This window comes from Suricata suricatta, chromosome 2, assembly GCF_006229205.1.
Source record: "Suricata suricatta isolate VVHF042 chromosome 2, meerkat_22Aug2017_6uvM2_HiC, whole genome shotgun sequence".
Lineage (NCBI taxonomy): Eukaryota > Metazoa > Chordata > Mammalia > Carnivora > Herpestidae > Suricata > Suricata suricatta.
In genome coordinates this window covers 162,993,730-163,013,775 of record NC_043701.1, presented here as the reverse complement: position 1 = coordinate 163,013,775, position 20,046 = coordinate 162,993,730, and the positions used below count along the sequence as shown (strand labels likewise).

Below are 20,046 nucleotides of genomic sequence, written 5' to 3'. Positions count from 1 at the left end.
AGAGAAAAAAAATAGTGCAGGAATTATAAAATACTATAGCAAAATGAGAGAGAAAGGGACAGAAAAAACAAATATCAGACACAGAAAAAAAATCTTCTTCCATGAAGCAAATGAAAATTGTGCCCATACCACTATGATTTAAAAAAGCCTGTATGATGAGGAGATCACCTCTGTAAGAGAAGAATTCAAACCAAAAATACAAGAGCTAAGAATAGATATGCTGGGACAATAAAAGTGAAAAAATATAATCTGGCAAAGTTCAGGAGAGAAGTTTAATAATAATAGCAAAAAATATACAAAAGAGGCTGGACACTGCCAAATACTTGTTCAGGGATAATGTGGTAAGACTTTTTGGCTTTTTTGTTTTTGTTTTTGTTTTTAATATCATTTTGCTCAGTGAGTTAAAACTGATTAGAAGAAAAAAAAATAATGACTTTCCTTTGATTTTCCTGTCTACTGCACACATCCTAAATGTCTTGGAGAAAGAGAGCCAAAATAATGAAACAGATAAAATATATATTTCAAAATATAAACAACAGAAACTTCTGAGCAATTAAAAAGAAAGGAGAAATTGAACCAATTGAATGAGGCTTACATTCCAGGAAAAGGAACTTAACACAGTATGATCAACCACAAAACATACATTAACAAAGCAAATAGTATTCAAATACATATTTTAAAGAAGGACTTTTAGGTATCAATGGGGAAACAATTAAGACACTTAAAAGGGAAAATATCAGACTGGCCTGACACAGTAACATTTACTAAGTTAATGGAGCAAAGTTTTTTATGGAAAGCAAATGACACATGCATTTTATAGTTTAAAAAATGAAATTAAATCTAAAGAGGAAAACTTTTTTCAACATTTAAGAATTCAACTTTCTTGTGGGATGCCTGGGTGGCTCAGTCAGTTAAGCATCTGACTCCTGATTTAGCTCAGGTCATAACCTTACTGTTCAGGAAATGGAGCCCCACATTGGGCTCTGCGCTGTCAGCAGCTTGGGATTCTCTCTTTCCCTCTCTCTCTCTCTCTCTCTCTCTCTCTCTGCCCCTCTCCTGCTCACACTTTCTCCCTCCCTCCCTCTCTCTCCATCTCTCTCTCTGTCTCTCAAAATAAATGAACATTTTTTCAACAATTCACCTTTCTTGAAAATATTACTAAAGGACAAACTTCAGGGACACCTGGGTGGCTCAGTCAGTTAAGAGTCCAGCTTTGACTCAGGTCATGATCTCGCGGTTTGTGAGTTCGGGCCCCATATTGAGCTCTGTGCTGACAGCTCAGAACCTGGAGCCTGCTTCGAATTCTGTGTCTCCCTCTCTGCAACTCAGCTGCTCGTGCTCTGTCCCTCTTTCTCTCAAAAATAAAAAAATCAAATAAATAAATAAATAAATAATAAATGACAAACTTCAGACAACCAGGAAACAAATGGCAAAACTATAGAAAGGAACTACATTTACCCATATAATTAAAATAAAAATAAATGCAGGAATGATGGCTCACAGCAGAATATAAATGCCCTGAATGATTTAATTAACAAAACTAGAATTGGATACAGGTCATAAATACTATTTTTTTCACCTTTGTTCAGGAGTGTTTCATAAAATATTTAAGTCTAAGAGAATTCTATTTTAAGATAGAAAAGGAAACAAAGAGATAATACAACCAACCAAAAACAGGTGGTGAAGGAATCTAAGAGAGAAGGGAAGAAGGAGAAATGTATGGAAATTGTATCATGGCTCACAAAAGGAAATCAATAGATATTTTCCAGAAATAGAAGATCTGTTGTTATATTCATAAAGCTAAGTAGCTAGAACAAATATTCAAAATTATCAAAGAAACCCAGAGGCAGGAAAGCAGGAAAACAGATCATCTAATGAGATTTTTTTTAAAGAAGCAATTTAAACTAAAAACTAAGCATACATTGTCAAAAATCAGACACATCTATCATACTGATCAATGCATAAGGCTAAGCTCACCTATGAGAAGGAAAGGACTCATTAAACACTGATGGCCAAACAATCCACATCTGTACATGCAGTATAAGTAGAGGTTCATATGTAACCCACTCACATTCCCTTAGCTTATTTTAAACTTAGCCAATTGATAGTTGCAAATAATAGCATTTAATCTGTTTGGTGGTTGATGAAATTCCATGCTTTGCTCAAGAGTATTGGCCTTTTGCATTATTTGGGGCACTGCTATTAAAAATAATTGCTTCCCAACTCTTGAATAGTTTCTCTTGTTTTATTTTGTTTTGTTTTGTGTGTGTGTATTTTTTTAAGTCTTAAACAACCTTCAAGGTCCTATAATCTAATACCTTGGATCTTTCTGTGGCTATCCCTAACCTAACCTCTGTTTCTAGGTCTCATTTACTCCCTCCTTCTCATCTCCCTAATATTAGAGTGCCCTCTGCCCTAGTCATTGAATTGTTTCTCTTTTCTGTCTATATTTATTCCCTTGATGACTTCAATTTCGCAATTCGAAAATAACATCAATATGCTGACACCCTTCCAACTTATAGCCTAGGCCTGCCTCTGCTCCTAAAGACAGCCACAAATCTCTGCCTGTTCCCCACACATCCCCATGTGGGGCTCAAGAAAATACAGGGCCTAACCCGTGGCTCCATGTCCCCACCTGACTGCTGACTTCTACCACCCTCTTCTGCTTCACCACTCACCAGATGAGACCTTTTCAGGTCATCTTAAAACAAAAAAAAGGAGTAGCTACAGACACCTAACATACACATTCCTCATTAATTTTCATTTAGAACATTATCATCATCTAATATATTTGTAGATGGATGAAGACATGATAGCACAAGATAGAAAGATAAAGAGAAACATTTACATAGCATTGTTTTGGTGCTTTACAGATCTAATTAACAAAAGAATCTGCCCAGCGACCAGTGCACTGACTACTCACTTATCCTCATTATATAGATAAGTCAAATGAAGCACAGCTCGAGGCCACCCAGCTGAAGTGTGGGTGTTAAAGTGTTGGGATAAATGCTGGCCACTGGACTCCAAATTACAGCATCTCAACCGCTATGTTTCACAGGGTTTTCATATCTATGTATATATGGACGTATATATTATGTACATATTTTTTCTCTGTCTTCCACTGGAATGTAAACACCACTTGGGCAGGAACTTTATTATGTTCACTGTCTTAACCCCAGCTCCTAGAACAGGCACCTGAAACGTAGCAGGCTATCAATAAAACTTTATTGACTAACGGGAACTTGTATCTCTTTCAAACAAAATAAAAATTGATGCTTATCAAAGAAAAAACTTTTGCTGACTTGCAGTATAATAATAATACAAGATACAGAATAGTTAGGGAAAAAATCTGGATGTCTGCCAGCAGAGTTACAGAAAACTTCATGCAATAGAAGGAAAAATGAATTTCAAAAAAAATCTGAACATTTAAAATTATAAGTCATGTTTCCCAGAAATGATCCTGTCATGTTCATCATTATATGCAGTATTAGCATTAAGAAAAGGGCAATAAGATTGGTAAATTCATAAATCATCTCTGTGCTTCTACCTTGAAAAAATTAAACAGAGATAAAGAAATAATAAAGCGTTAAACTGGAACCATGGGACCTGCATTCACTGCATTTGATGCCATCGACAGATTTCCAGTTTTCTACCTTGAGTGACCAGGCAGAGTGTGATGCCACTAATCTGTCAGGGTCAAGGGGGACATGCTGATTTTATTTTAGTTGTTGAACATCCAAGGGCAAGAGTTAGGGTTTCCCTAAACCCAAGAGTCATGCCCAATACTGTTTATTTTGCACTGTATGTGTTCAATGAATATTAATGAATAAGGAAATAATAGTGCCAAGGAACTTCCAAGATTTCGGACAAAAAAAATTCTGAGATTCTGGCTTTTACTCAAACTTAGAAACCGGGATTTTCTTGAACCACACAAACCTCTCTTCCCCTCCTCTTTTCAAGATGGTTTTTGAGTGGCTGGCAACATGTCATGTGTTTTAGATCTCAAAAGTCTACACAACTGATTTTTAAAAAGAAGAGACTCCTACATTTACAATCCATAAGTGTGACAAGTAGTCACTGAACACCCCAGATTTACATAGTCTTCTTGTTAGGGCCAAGGATGAGGAGAAAAATGTGTATATAAAATATCATCCCTATCTTCAGAGAGTATAAAACGCAATTTGGAAAGATGAAGATACATCCACTAAGATTTGTAACAATTTTAATAGCCCATGTGCTAAGAGAATAACAGGAACAGCTGCAATGGTTCAGAGAAAGAAGCTCAGCTCAAGGGAAATGGGACTAATCTGGACTAAAAAAGCAGGAATGGGGCAGAGAATGTCATTCAGGTGCTTAGTTCTGAGCAAACTCAGGAGAGTCTAAAGATCAAGGTTCTTATAGGAAACAACCTGCAAAAGCAACTGGCAGCAGCAGGGTGGGAAGGCAGAGTGGGAGAAATCAAGGCTGCTCTCAAAGGTCAAGTTCAATTACACACACACACACACACACACACACACACACACACACAGAGTAAGTCACTCTAGAGCAGGAGCATCACCTTTTGTTTTTCCTCATTTTTGCTCTTCTTTGCATCTCCTTCCACCGAAACTCAACACCTAAAATAAGGCTTCCCTTTCATGCCTAAAACTGTGAATCACATCTAGTTTTCTCCATGAGTCAGAGTTCTTGGGAAGTGAAGGGTTTTTGGACTTGGGACATGTCAGGGAGCAGTCAGTACTGCAAAGGGAGGGCAAGATTCAGGGAGTTCTACATTTTTCTAGAAAAAAAAAATCCTAGAGATGCTTCATTTCTTGGTATTCTCACTCCCAGATAAGACAGATCACTTTGGACAGAAATGGAACATGCCTTTAATAAACAACTTAAAGTCAGATCCCTTTGGAGATGTGGCCCTAAGAAACTTCCAAACCCTAGCCCAAGTCCTGGTCATTTTAAGATTCCTTGGTATAATAAAACAGCAACCCAACTGAAGAGTCAGTGGGCCACTAAAGACCCATATATGTGATGCTGACCCATTCACCACAAGTCCTGGATCCTCCCCAGAGTTGGGTCGCCAAAGCAAAGGAGAGACTGGGCCCCAGGTCCACATCTTCACAACCTCAGATACGCTGCCCTCATTTTCCTGACTTCACCTAAGCACCCCCACTTCTACCACTGAATGCATTTTCTGGACTCACCTGAATGAAGATATATTCATCCTGAACAACCAGGGAACTGATGTCAATGGAGCGGACAAAAGGCCCACTCCGAGTGGTCTCAGCACATTCCTGGATCCTGCAGGTGAGGTAGTGAGCATCTGAAATGGGAGAGCGACACTTAGACACAAAGGGAAATGGTGACAAAGCTCTAATCAGTACCCAAGGCTCTCCCTCATGGGAAATTGATGCAGTTCAAAACAATGAGATTTCATTCTTCTTCACAAAATTTGTAATAATGTTTTTAAATGGCAATATCTAGATGAGGCAAAGGAGTGGGAGAAAGAGTCAATTTTACATCCTACTGGCAAAAGGGTAAACTGCTATAGCTTTTTGGAAGAACACATTTGAAATATCTGTCAGAATTTTAAATGTGGGTATATTTTACCAGCAATTCTAATGCAAGGGATGTCGTCTGGAGAAATACTCATATTTTCCCAAAGAGTCAGGGGCAAAGATGCTCAGTGGGGCATTGTTCATAGCAGTGAAAAATCAGAAACAGGCTAAATGTCCCTGAACATGTCAATAAACTAAGATACACAAATTATAGAATGCTAGGCTATAATTAGAAGTATTAAGTAGAGAGGCACCACCTGGGTGGCTCAGTCACTTAAGCAACCAATTCTCGATTTCAGCTCAGGTCATGATCTTGTAGTTCATAAGTTCAAGCCCTACATGGGGCTCTGTGCTGGCAGTGCAGCGCTTGCTTCAGATCTAGTCCCCTGCTCTTTCTAACCCTCCCCTAATCGTGTGCACCCATGCACGCACACACATGCACACACACTCTCTCTTTCTCAAAAATAAACATTAAAAAATATTAAGTAGATATGGACACATCCACATGCTGATTTCTCTTGAATCTCTGTTCCTTTTCAAATAACCTTTGAAAAACTTTTTGGCAATATGGTAGTATGATACAATTTATGTCCCAGAAAACCTTGCCTTTTTAAACGTATAGGTTTGTGCCACAGTGCATAGAAAAAGTTTTAAAGGAACCCATAAAAATTAGCTATGATTACTTTTGGGTGGAAAGAATGGACAGAAATAATGTTGAAGTGAGACCTTTCCTTTGCATGTTATATACATTTTTTATTATTTTTACAATAAAAATGTATTCACCTATTACTTACATAAAATCTATAATTCTTATATAATTACTTATAAAATCTTCTAAAGGTCTCAGCAGGTCAAGTGCCCCTCAAGCAAACCAGGAACATGAGAGCAGACGCTGTTGCTGAATGCAAAAATCTTTGACTCTAAAATGCATCCTAATTATAACCACAGGGTCATCCAAGAAAGATAATCCATCCAGTAATTTGTTTGTAAGGAAAAACGACATCTCTGCAAAGAAACCTGTGTATACATTTGCTTTTATTTTTTAATGTTTGTTTATTTATTTTTGAGAGGGACTGGGGGAGGGGCAGAGAGAGAGGGAAAGAGAGAGAATCCTCAGTAGGCTCTGTGCTGGCAGCACAGAGCCCAAGGCAGGGCCCAAACCCACAAACAATGAGATCATAACCTGATCTGAAACCAAGAGTCACTTACCTGACTGAGCCACCCAAGCACCCTTGTACATTCGCTTTTAAGATGGTTATAATTGGGGTGCCTGGGTGGCTCAGTTGGATAAGTGTCCAACTTCACTTCAGGTCATGATTTTGTAATTTGTGAGTTTGAGCCCTGCATCAAGCTCTGTGCTGACAGCTGAGAGCCTGGAGCCTGCTTTGGATTCTGTGTCTTCCTCTCTCTCTCTGCCCCTTCCCTACTCTCTCTCTCTCAAAAAGAAATAAACATTTAAAAAAAACCCTAAATAAATAATAAATAAAATGGTTATAACTGAATAGTACTTAAAAATAATAAGTAGCCAAAATGAAAAGGAGGAATCATTTTAGTATTAAAAGTAGAGAAGAGAAGTCTTTGTTATCACCTAAAACCATGTTCATCACTACAAGGATCTAATGCAATTACCCCCTTGAATGTGTGCACAGGTGTCATGGGTGACAGTGAAGGGGAGTTTACAGGCAGCAGAGATAAAGGCAAAAAAGGTTAAATAAGCAAGAAGTTTCAACAATTGAGTTTAAAACATGAATGCTTTTAATTATCCCTGTCTATCTTTTTTTAAAGTTTACTTATTTATTTTGAGAGAGAGGGCATGAGCAGGGGTGGGGCAGAGAGAGAGAGGAAGACAGAGAACCCCAAGCAGCCTCCGCACTGTCAGCACAGAGCCTGATGTGGTACTTGATCTCACGAAGCGTGAGATCATCATCTGAGCTGAGATCAAAAGTCAGACGCTTAACAGATTGAGCCACCCAGGTGCCTCTCCTTGTTTACTGTTAATTAATTAATTTACTGATGGTGTCAACAAGTTTTTCTTGGGCACAAACAATGTACGGGGTGTTGCTTAGGTACTAGGAATACAGCACTGAATGGGACAGAGGTTTTCGATTCAAAAGGACCTGCTGACTAGGAATGGACTTACTCATATTATTTGTACCTAGCTGTTCCACACATTTACTTATAAATATGATGCTAATTTAACAAAGCAACACATTCGGATAAGAAATGAGTTCATTATGTGCTACGTTCCTGCTTCCTGGATGTCCATAGCTGAACAAAGTCTATTTGCGCTGGTCTTCTTAATCCAAACGTGCCAAACATCGATTTCATTCTTTCCGTCAGCACTCTCATCATCTGCCCAGGAGCACAAGCCTCTTAACTCTTCTTCCCTCCACATGCCATGTAATCCAGTTGGTTCCTAGCCCCACCTATCTGCCTCTGATGTGCCTCCAGAGCCTCTCGTCTTCTCCCCACAAGCCCTGCCACTTGCCTGGGACAAGCCCTTCTCCTCCGTGTGGCCTGCTGCATCCATCTTCATGACTAGCCTGCATGTGCATGACAGACTGGGAACTGAATGGACCCGAGGCACGGAGCCAGAGTCCTCTCTAAAACCTAAACCTGACCTAATCTCCTCTGCTTCAAAACAGTTCTGAGTGCCCTAGGACAAAGTCCAAACATCGTTCTGTAGAAGAGAAGGCTTTTTACAAGAAGCCTAATAAAATCAAATGCCTAAGGAGGCAGACAAGTAATGTGTAAGGGTACAATGAGCTAGGGGAAGATGACAAATGGCAGTTGGCACATGGCCTCGCGGCCAGGAGCACTCAGGAGCAGTGGGGACTGCAGTAAAATGGCCAACACTTGACTCTTCATTGGAGGAGCAGCTCTTCACGGTCTGTTCATCATTGGCTCACAGGAATAAGATATTCTGTATCTTATAATAAATCTAACTACCTCTATCTTTTAAATGTGGGATTGCCTGATAGTTTTTTTAAATGGACAGATACTTTAAATTTAAAACAGGATGCAAGCCAAATAAAAAAGCCAAACAAAACAAGCCTAAATCCAAACATTCTACCTCTTCTGTAATTTGGTCCCTACCTTCCTCTCCGGAGGAGAGACAGACCTTCCCCCCAGCCCCCTCTTCCCTGCCCTGTTAGCAAACCCAGCTTGTTCACTGTTCTGTACGTATGGCCTGCCTGTACCTTCTTCTTTGTCTCTGTGCACAGAGAAAGCCAAGAATGGCCTGGCTTTCCACTTCTGGGGGTGAGGCCGAGGGAAGGCTGGGAGCCCAGGCTGTGCCGAGCAGCCCATGGCCTGTCCACCAGGAATACTCTTGGACCCACAAAGCCTTAGCAATTTTCTCCTAGAATAAAGCACTAAAACCCAGTGGAAAGCCACAGTAAATACATATAAAGAAACCACAAGTGTTGACATGACAACCTGCTTCCTTCTTGCCAGCCAGCATCTCAGAAAGCTCCTTAGGCTGCTAATCAAAGTATGCACGGGAGGACATCTGCTTATCCCCCACTCCCCCACAGGCTCATTTCCCCCCTGTCTATTTACTATTCACCCTCCCATTTGGAGACTTTGGAAAAGAAAAAAAGAATCAAGTGTATTCAAGGCCGCCCCAAACAAAATCAAAACCTACCTAAACCTTGGCCCACAGCAGGTGAGCTCTTGTGCCAAACTCATCCTACTTCTTGGCTCTCCCCCTGCTTGCTCCTGCCCAGCATGGAACGAAAGGTCCAATTTAACAGGAAAGCAGCACCAAAATGAGTTTTTCAAATCCACTTAAAATTCAGGGGCCTTGCAGTCTTCAGCTGGACTCATATATTGGAAGTCTCAATGCTCTCATTTTTCAAAAACCCAGAGACATGATAGTAAGTGCTATGCTACCTGCTGCCTGGTAAAAACCCAGAATGGGGAGAGCAAATTATCAGGCAGGCCTGGCTACCAGATGGAAGTGACCGAGGGTGACAAGGGACTCAGGGTGTCAAAAGTGAGCAGGGGACACCAAGAGCCGTACATTTGCAAAAGTTCTCAAATTCAGGCTTTGGACATTATCCTAAAATGAGGCAGGATACAGTCATGAAGATTTAAAGATGAAACTGAAAGATTCATTATATAAATTGAATCCCAAGCAAGGCTTCTAATATCTGTGGCCTTTTTATTTGCTTTTAATAACACCAAACACCTGATAAAATGGCAGAGGTCCAGATCTCTTGAGCATAGTGTGGTATTTAAGAGGGAGTCCTCTGAAGCTAGAATGGGCTGAGTTCAAGTTCTGGACCTGCTACTTGTTGATCACCCTTGACTAAGTAGCATGGTTCTTCATCTGTGACACACTTGTAAGTTAGTGTCTGCTTCCAGGGAATGTCATCAAAATTAAATAAGATTATGTATGAAAAATTCTTAGCACATTATTGGATATGTTTTAAAAGATTAATAGATGGTTCCTCTCTCTTATTTTGTAAAGAGAAAGAAGGGAATTTAACACTTGGCATCTCTCATACCTTCTATTAACAAGAAGTAATGTTGCTTGTCTGCAGAGAATCAAAATACCATATCACAGATCCTACTAGTAAAGTCATATTCCAAATTCATATCCCTGTTTAATTCCTTGAAGTGCTTGGGTGTGCAGGTAAGAAAAAAAAAAAAAAAACATCTGAGCTGGAATAACCAAGGAGGACTTGAAGGAGGAGGCAGTCTTTGTATTTAGACAAGATGGAAAAGTATATCATGTGAGGAAGGAATTCCAAAACAGGGAGTGAATGCTGAACATGGCCTTTTAGGTAGGCAAAGCTCATGGAAGGCACTATGTAATTCCATGCTAATGGATTAACTTTGATTAATCCATATTCTTAATCTTTTATTTACTATCCTTTCCTTTGAAATGTTCTCAAATGAAGAACTAGAAAGACCAGATTGAATGAGAACTCATTTGGATATCCCTGTAAGAAAATTAGAGAGTGATTTCCCTAGGGGTTCAGAGTCAATCATTATCCTGATGATTAACGTATTTCTAAATGTCAAATGTCTTCCTAATGTATTTTCAAGTGCTGGTTTATCACTGTTCCACTTACAAAAGCTAAAAGTCAAAGGCTTTGTTCCCTGTACTGTCAATAGAGAGATATACTCAGTAACTTTAGAAATATCTGGCCCAGGGGCACCTGGGTGGCTCAGCTGGTTGAACCTCCAACTTTGGCTCAGGACATGATCTTGTGTTTGTGGGTTCAAGCCCCATGTTGGGCTCTTTGCTGACAGCTCAGAGCCTGGAGCCTGCTTCAGATTCTGTGTTTCTCTGTCACTCTGCCCCTCCCTCTCTCATGCTCTGTCTCTCTCTGTCTCAAAAATAAATAAAACATTAAAATAAAAAAGAAATATCTGGCCCAATTTAACTAGTTCTACTGCTAGGAGACCCTTTAGGGAAAATAAGAACATCTCCCTAGTGAGTCCAGCCTTCATGCCTTCTCACCTAGCAGATGTTGGGCTAAAGGTCTCAGATAGCAAGAAGGGGTAGTTTCAGACTGACTGATTCATTCCTCTTTGTATTGGGTCAAGGAGTATAGTAAAGCTTCAGGTGTCAGGCACTCTGTGAACTTTCCAGTGAGGAAAATGGGATATTCATAAGTGAACATGCACTGGGGTCTGCGCTGAACAGAGGAGGATCTTAGAACTGGAGAATATGGACAGTGGGAATGAAGGAGATTATCTGACATCCTTAGCATTCTTTTCTTCCTAAGGAGCTATATTTTTGCCAGGTGTTTTGTAGGGCTTAAGGAGGCAGTCTCTAACTTCCCCATCCAGCAAGGCAAGTTTTTCATCCATCTACATCCAGCATTTCTCTCTCTGTCAAACCCTTCCTAAAGGGTCACCTCCTCAGAAGTAGGAATGAAGTCTTCGTTATCTTTGTTTGTCTCCTATGCTAACTCCTATGCTAAAGCCCCAGTAAATCCTAGTTAAAGCGAATTGAATGTCAATAAAAATACAAACATTTTGTCATGTTGAGTGATATTGTGACTTGTGGCAATGGTTTGCCTTTGAGATTACTAAATATTCAAGCTATCCCAGCCATCACGCCTCTTGCCACCTCAGAGAAAGAAACTTTCCTTGATTCACTCAATTTCCATCCCTTTGGGTAAAATACATGTTGTCAAAATTTGAAATAGTGAATTAAATTGTGAACAAAAAGCAAATCAGTTCCTCAGGTCCTCTCTTAGAGAAATACCCAGGAGCTATTTATTTTGAATAATAGCATTAACTCTCAGATGCAAATAAGTAAAAACCAGCAGATTCAGAAAACTTTGAAAAGTTAGTCTATAAGCCTCCTTTTCCTTGATTGAGGAGTCAGGCTAACCTGTATATAGGACATCCATCCACATTCTAGAAATGCCTACACAGCCCTTGAGACTTGGTAGGCACAGAAAACAAAATCAATGAATGGAAAAAGGTAGCTTATCTACCTTATTCCATTCCTGCCTAGTGTGCTTATAGATCTAGAGTTTTTGTGAAACTTCTAATTACCCAAAGGAGAATTCTAGTGTCTCCTGCTTTCTTATGATGCAGGGGGAATCTGGCAGTTACAGAGATTTAGAAATCACAGTGACCTTGAGTATCTTAGTCCTCCTGATACTGCATCCAGAGCTCTTTCCACTCCAATTGCCAAATAAACTGACTCTGATTGAATATGATGATTAGATGATGATAACAGTGATGATAACAATGATGATGATAATAATGATGACGATGATAATGACAGTGATGATGATGATAATGATAATGATGATGATGGTGATAATGAAAATGATGATGACAGGGATGACAGTAAAGGGATGAGGATAAAGATGACAACGATGATGACAATGATGATAATTATAATGACAATGATGACGATAATGATGATGATAATGATAATGATGACAGTGATGGTGACAATGATAACAATGATGATATAATCTTCCTGATGACAAAGATGATGATGATAACAAGAAGTAACTTTTTAAAACAATTTTTTACACTTATTTATTTTTGAGAGAGAGAGAGAGCAGGGGAGGGGCAGAGAGAGATGAAGACACAGAATCTAAAGCAGGCTGTTACAGAGCCCAATGCAGGGCTTGAACTGACAGACTGCAAAATCATGACCTGAGTCGAAGTCAGAGGCTTAACCAACTGAGCCACCCTGGAGCCCCAAGAAGTAACATTTTTGAATGCTCACTCTATGTCTTCTGATGTTGCAAAACTTACATGTATTAGCTTATTGAATTCTGGAACAACCTAATAAGGAGTTACAATTATTATCATCCTCATTTCATAGATGAGGAAATGGAGGCACAACAATTAAGTGATTTGCCTTTGTTCCACAGCTTCTGGGAAATGACAGAGCTGGGATGGAACATGGGCATATTTTTTAAAGTTTTTTAATGTTTATTTATTTCTGAGAGACAGAGAACAAGCAGGAGAGGGGCAGAGAGAGAGGGAGACACAGAATCCGAAGGAGGCTCCCGGCTCTGAGATGTCAGCACAGAGCCCGACATTGGGTCTTTAAGTCAAGAACTGTGAGATCATGACCTGAGCCAAAGTCAGACACTTAACCGATAGCCACTCAGGTGCCCGGAACACAGGCATATTAACAGCAGGACCAATGATCCTAACCATTATATTTTTTTAACCTTTGGAGGAAAATCAGTATGAGAATTAGACAAGAATCCAGGTTCTGGTTCAGTCCTCATCCATGGTTCTCTATGTGGCCTTGGGAAAGTTGTTACATATTTTTGTGCTTTTTTGAAAGTGATGCAATTTGAAAGTACCTTTTCTATTTCAACTTAAGGGGGAAAAAACCTTGGAACACTTTTAGCAAAGAAGATTCTATCTTCTCAATATAGAAAGTGAATTTTAGTGCACCTTCTCTAGTTGAATATAGAGCTCAGCAATCTCATTGGCTTAACTCCACACCCTATCCCCATGTTTCCCTCTGAACACTGCTAGAGCTCAGAGTTACACAGTGTGAAATTACTGAACTAGTCAATACTCTAAGGTTCTTTAAGAGCCTTAAACCTAAAGTTTAGGCTTTAGGGTTAATAGTTTTGCCTTGGGTGCCAAACACATTTGATTAATTAGGACTCTCTGGAGTCTGTTAAGAAGTACTAGGCTTAAAGTGCCTGGGTGGCTCAATTGGTTAAGCATCTAACTCTTGATTTTGGCTCAAGTCATGATCTCATGGTTCATGAGTTTGAGCCCCATGTCAGGCTCTGCACTGTCAGTACTGAACCTGTTTGGGATTCTCTCCTCTCTCTCTCTGCCCCTACCCCTCCAGCTCATGGTTGCATATGCACTTTCTCTCTCTCTCTTTCTCTCTCTCAAAATAAATAAACTTTAAAAAGTTTTAAAAAGAAGTACTAGGCTTTATCATGGCTTAGTGAGAAGGTGCAGTGATAGATTAATGGCAGGGGATGACAGCACCAGGACAAGAAATGGTGGCATATGTGCTACAGGTTTTGATTCCAGAAATTTCAAATGTGTCTAGAGGTCTAAGAAGCTTCTGCTTATATCCAGGTTCACTTACTATGGTATCCCTGTGACACATTCCAATGGCTTATGCTTGATAATTTCTAAAGAGAAACTCAGTACTTCACAAAATAGCCTTAGCCGTTTTGGGATACCCTTAATGGTTACTCTTCTGTTCACTGAGCTGAAATCTTCCCCACTATAAATTTCACTCTATAATAACACCTTTGTTAGTCCACTGATGAAAAAAAAGTTATAAAAATACTTCTTATATTTGTCAGTTTTATATTATATAACCATAATACATATAGTTAAGTAACTATATATGTTATAGTCATATATTTTCAAATATATAAAGCACTGGAAGAGAAGGGATCTAAGGTCAAATAGCTTCTAAATGACAGAATTAATTCTCCAATTCAACTCTTATGGCATCACGGTGATGCACTTTCTATTGACACCCAAATGTCTATTGGATGAAAGATATGGGTATGTGTATGTGTGTGTGTGTGTGTGTGTGTCTGAGTATGTACTGGGTAAGGGGGGGGGTAGGAAGGATTCACAGGGGATGTTCCAAGAAAAATTATTTCTAGAAGACAGTGGGAGAAAAAGTCATTTGAATCCTGAATTGCATGGAAAAAACAGGTTTCACAATGATTTTAAACAAACTGGCTGGCTTTGCCCTGTTTAAACCCTGCCAGGGCAAGAGAGAATTCAATGGCTTCAGCCTAATCTGGAAATCTGACTCCCCCAAAAAAGGGCCAGGATGGGGCCTGAGTGGATATTCCTACCTCAGAACAAGACCAGGGACCAGTTTATGTTGGGTTTGCTCACATGTGTGGGATCCAGTTTGAGAAAGAAGATGGTCAATGTCACACACAGTACTGAAAAGCCACGCTCTGTGCTCCGCACCTGCTATCCCTGTAGTCTAGAGACGGGCCATCTAACAGACAAGAAGTGTAAGCCAAAAATAACCTTTACAATTTTTCAGCAACTACACCAAGAAGTCAACAGAAAAGTGAAACTGATTGTAACCTTCTATTTAACCCCAAATATCCAACATATTATGATTTCATCATGTAGTCAATATAAAAATTATTAATGAGCTATTTTCCATCGTTTAATTCATAGTACATCTTTGAAACTTGGTGTGTGTTTTGCACACATGGCACCCCTCCATCTGGATAGCATTTTTCAAGTGCTCAGGCACTCCATGTGATGATGCAGCTATCACGTTGGACAGCACCACTCTAGTGTGACTTTCCTGACCCCCTTCTACCATCCTCCTGGGAAAATCCAACTCATCTCCCAAGATGAAAACTATGGCCTCTTGTGAGCAGCCCTCAATCACTACTCAGCACTTGGGGTACCTTTCTGTTCTGCAGAGAAGTTGTTTGTGTGACTTGTCATGCATTTCTGCCCAGAGCTTTACACACCCAATCATGGAGGGCTTAGTTGGCCTGTGCTCTGTATCTGGCCTTGGAATCAGGACTGGCCCTTCTATTCCTGATGGGATTAACTTGCCTCACCTCCTTGAGTGAGACCAGGCTGGCCCCCTGGAATAGATACAGGTGCCCAGGCTCCTAAGATTGTCAGATACATGAAGAGAAACTCAGAAAAAACCAGCTCATTCAGAACTGCACTTAGGCAAACTTAGTGATTAGCCCTGAATCACACCTGAGTCATATATGCAACACCCTGGTGGGAAGTTAGCTGGAAGTCTCACCTGAGTGGTGGGAGGATACTCTGCCCAGGACCCTCAAGTGGGAATCCAACTGGGCTGTTCACCACAGGGCTTCCCCAGCCAGGAAGTTGGTTGTTGTGTATACCTGATTTGACATAGTAAACCGTCTTAATTCCTTATATTCCCTTTCCTTTATAATTAATAATGTTTTCTTCAATGGAACCAAAAGCGCAGTTATCATGAATTACTATTATTCAGAACACCTTCTTTTTGGTTCCCATAGCACTTTCTAAAGTTTCCCTCTATGGAACCGAAAGTGCAGCTGTTATGAATTACTATTATTCAGCACACCTTCCTTTTGGTTCCCATAGCACTTTCTTCAGGAGACTTAAATCAGACAATCGATGGCTTTCAGCACATTATATCAAAATAACAATCTGTGTCTACATCTGCCTCTCCCCTCAGCCTGTGGGCCAGGCAGGGCTGGCTGTGTCCTGTTTATCTGTAAATCCCCCACAGCTTAGCACAGTGGAGTGCTGATCAGATTCGGGCCCATAAACCAGCAGCATCACCGGGGAGCTTGTCAGAAATGTGGAATGTACGTTTTAACAAGCTCTCCATATAGTTCATGTGCATGTTCCTTTTGGGGAGGCTCAGATATAGTGCAGTGGTTTTCAGTTCTGCATGCACGTTAGAATCTTGAGGACAATTTTGTAAAGGGCCAATGCTCAGGGCCTTCCCTGTGCGTGCGTGCGTGCGTGCGTGTGTGTGTGTGTGTGTGTGTGTGTGTGTAAGTTCTCCAGGTGATTATGATTAATGCTAAGTTTTGAGAACCACTATCTTCTATACATGGAAAGTGTTCAATTTCCATGGAGTGAATGTGAGAGGGAAAATAAATAAGAAATGGAAATTCTTGCATCGACATGAGTATGAATGCCCACATATCCCTGTCTTGCTCTGGGAACAACATAGAACATTTCATTGTTGTTTCATAGCCATATCTTGTTTCTATTCTGTGAATAACGTTACAGGTTTCAAACCATTTCTATTACTCCTTATGAATCTCTCCTTCTCACACCAATGAGTAATACGATGAACATTATATTGACTGGAAAGTACCTCTGATTAGTTATGATTTATTGTGATTTTGTGTTGAAAGACAAAATGGGAAAAAAGAAGGGAAAGAAGTGTTTGCCCTACTTGTATGTTCTCATTTCCAGCCCTATGACAGCCCAGCTGCTGAGATCATCATGTATTGTTCACAACAGGGTAATTCCAGACTCCAAAACCAAGGCTCTCTCTTCATGCCTATGAGGATATAACTGCTTGCTGTAATCCTGGCATCATCTGAGGTTAGCGATCCTCAAAGCAGTGTTCCTGATGGGGCCATCTGAATCAGAATCATGTCATGAGCGTGTTTATCAATATGTCAACTCCTCTGACCTACAGGAGACAATCTAAACCAAAACCTCTGGGATGGATCCCAAGAATCTGCAGTGGAACCGGCTTGCCAGAGGGTCATGGATGTTTAAGTTGATAGAAACAGCCATAGGAACTGTGCTGCAGGAAGAAACAGAGAATGCAATTTTCCTGCTCAAGACACCTGGGGGGGGGGGTAATTTACAAAGCAGTAATTGGCAAATCCAGAACATGGGGTAAATGGTCTGAAATGGGCTGATTAAGGAACAGACTTTCCAACATGGAAAACAAAGTGGAATAACAAAGGAAAGTCAGGGGAAGGAAAAATAACTATTATCTAAATCTACCAGTTCTTTTAAAAATTTCAGAGAATTGTTATTTTCCTTTTAGACATATGAATCACAAAACAAAAGGGTTAGAAAAATCGAGGTTTCTACTGAATTCAAATATCCCAAATATAAGGAAGACCCCTCTCCTGTGGCTTCCTAGCATGTTCTGTGTTTGACTATGAGAAGGCTATCAGCTATTCAGGAAGTGCTGGGTCATTTGTCTGCCTTTTCCCTTTTAGAATACAGACTTGGGTGGGGGTGGGGGACAGAGACCATGTCTTATTCCCTCTTTATATCTCTAAAAATGCAGGTCATGACTACCATCAAGTGGATGCCCAGTATGACTACCATCCAGTGGATGCCCAGTAAATACCTTATAAAAGAATTAGGAAGAAAAGTGAATAAATTATAAATTCTGTTTCATTTTACAATTATGGAACAGGAATCCCAAGAATTGTAGTTGCTTTCCTAGAAACACAGCCCCTCAGTGGAAAAACTGAAATTAAGATCTAGGTTTGGGGGGGTGGAGCCAAGATGGCGGAGAGGAAGGGAGCTCTGTAAATTCCATCCACCCTATCTATCAAACTGAGAAGGACATTACTCTCATCAGCAAGAGCGGAAGGAGAAAATACAGACTCCAGAAAGAAAAGAACCTCAAGGATACCTGAGTGAGTGAGTGCGAACTGGGGAAATCTGAAAACGGGCCAGCCTGGGACAGGCAGGGGAGGCAGGAGCCCCAGCCCAATGTGGGGCAAGTGCGCAGAGCCCGAGAGACAAAGGGAAGAGACAGAGAGTCTGAACACGTTCATAGTACTGTCACTGGGGAAGAGGTAAAGAATGCTTGGCCACGCTTGGAGAGAGAAACCCACTTCATAGATAACTGCTGGGTAGCCGGAATCCCGAACCTGGGTGGCGCAAGGGAAGGAACAGCTTCCAGCCCTAAGCCATCTCGGCGGGGAATCAGCAGCAGCTGTGGCTGTGCCAGGGGCGCGCACTTCGAACTTGGTTTTGGGAACGGGACCACGCACCACATTTCCACAGCGCATCTTGCCCCCTGCACTGGCTGCGTGAATCCCGAATCCCAGGTGCCCACAGGAAAAAATAAGGCCCACACCTACGCGACCACCAACAGGGAGTCCACGGCGGGTGGAGGCCTGGGCACGCGCTTAGGCTGCAGGAGCTCCCAGCTCATTTCCAGCAGCACACAGCGCCTTGAGCAACAGCTATTGGAAGCCAAGAGAGACTCAATTTTTCTTCTTTCCCCCATTGCAATCGTGATCCTGGCTGGGGGTGGGGACTCCGCAATTGGGTCTGTGAAGGTGCGCACTTCACCTCCTGCTGCTCATTTCACCTCAGGCAGGGGCAGCTGAAATCCCTGCCTGAGCCAAGACAAACTGATTCCTCCCCCTAAGAAGCCAGCCACCAAAACAAATACATTTCATCTGTGATAGCACAAACGTGCATGGACTGGAACTTTGAACCGAGGCGGGCCTGGAAAATACAACTTGGCTCAACTGCAGCCCAAGGAGATCAGACTCATTAGAGTGGCCTACCTGCTTAGTTTAGCTGAGCTTGGTGTGCCACCATTCTAATCTCCATAGACACCAAGGCGGAACCTCCGAGAACAGCCTCCAAGAACTACCACATCAAACCACGCCTATCCAGGAGGGGGAGCTGCTGCTTTTCTTTTTTTTATATATATAAAAATTTTTTTCTTCACATTTTTGTACTTATTTCTTTGTTATTATTACCTTTTTTCCTTTTTCTTTACTTAATTCTTTTAAATTTTTACTCCTTATTTTCCTTTCTCCTTTCTCCCTTACTTTTTCACCTTCTTGCAACCCAGATATATTCTCCTGTATCTCTTCATTACCTCTCCCCTCAACTGGTCATACACTTTTCAACTGTCTACTGTCCTTTGTTGTCTCCGACCCCCTTTTATATATTTTTTAAATTTTTTTCTTCTTTCTCTTTTCTTTTTATTTTCTCTTCTTCTCTTCTGTTTGTCCCTTTCCTTCCCATTTTCTTTCTTTTCTTTCCCCCTTTAATGTGTTTCTTTGTTTTATTTGTCAGTGTGTATGTGTGCTTCTGTTCCCTCCGTGTTTGTCTGTCTGTTTTCCTTCTTAGGACTACACCAAGAAACAAGCCAAAGTGTGCAAGAAGGCGAGTCCCAAATATTGCAGAGTAGGGAAATAAAATACTCACAGGCACAACAAGAGAAACTGAGAGACACCATTAAGAGAATATTTCCTGAAACGACAGGCCCTGGAAAGTCAATAAGCCTCCTTTAACAGAGAAAAATTAATAGGTGCACAGTGCACAATGAGCTTTCTAAAGGTGACTAGAGACAGAAAACTAGCAAAAATGACAAAACGAAGAAACTCTCCCCTGAAGAACCTCCAGGAGGAAGTCACAGCCACAGAACTGCTCAAGGCAGATCTAGACAACATATCAGATCAAGAATTTAAAAAGCTGGTCATAAAATTAATCGCTGGGGTTGAGAAAAGCATCAAAGAATCAACTGATGAGTTAGAAAAGGCTATAGCTGAGGTGAATAACAAAC

The 20,046-nt window shown here is 40.7% G+C and overlaps 1 protein-coding gene across 1 annotated transcript in view; it reads right to left on the bottom strand.

Moving 5' to 3' along the window:
• SORCS3 (sortilin related VPS10 domain containing receptor 3) overlaps positions 1–20,046 on the bottom strand; it is a 585,972-nt gene that overhangs the window by 152,059 nt on the left and 413,867 nt on the right. Inside the window, exon 7 of the mRNA XM_029932551.1 lies at positions 5,196–5,314. Coding sequence (XP_029788411.1) covers positions 5,196–5,314 — 119 coding nt within the window. The remainder of the gene's footprint in view (positions 1–5,195; positions 5,315–20,046) is intronic.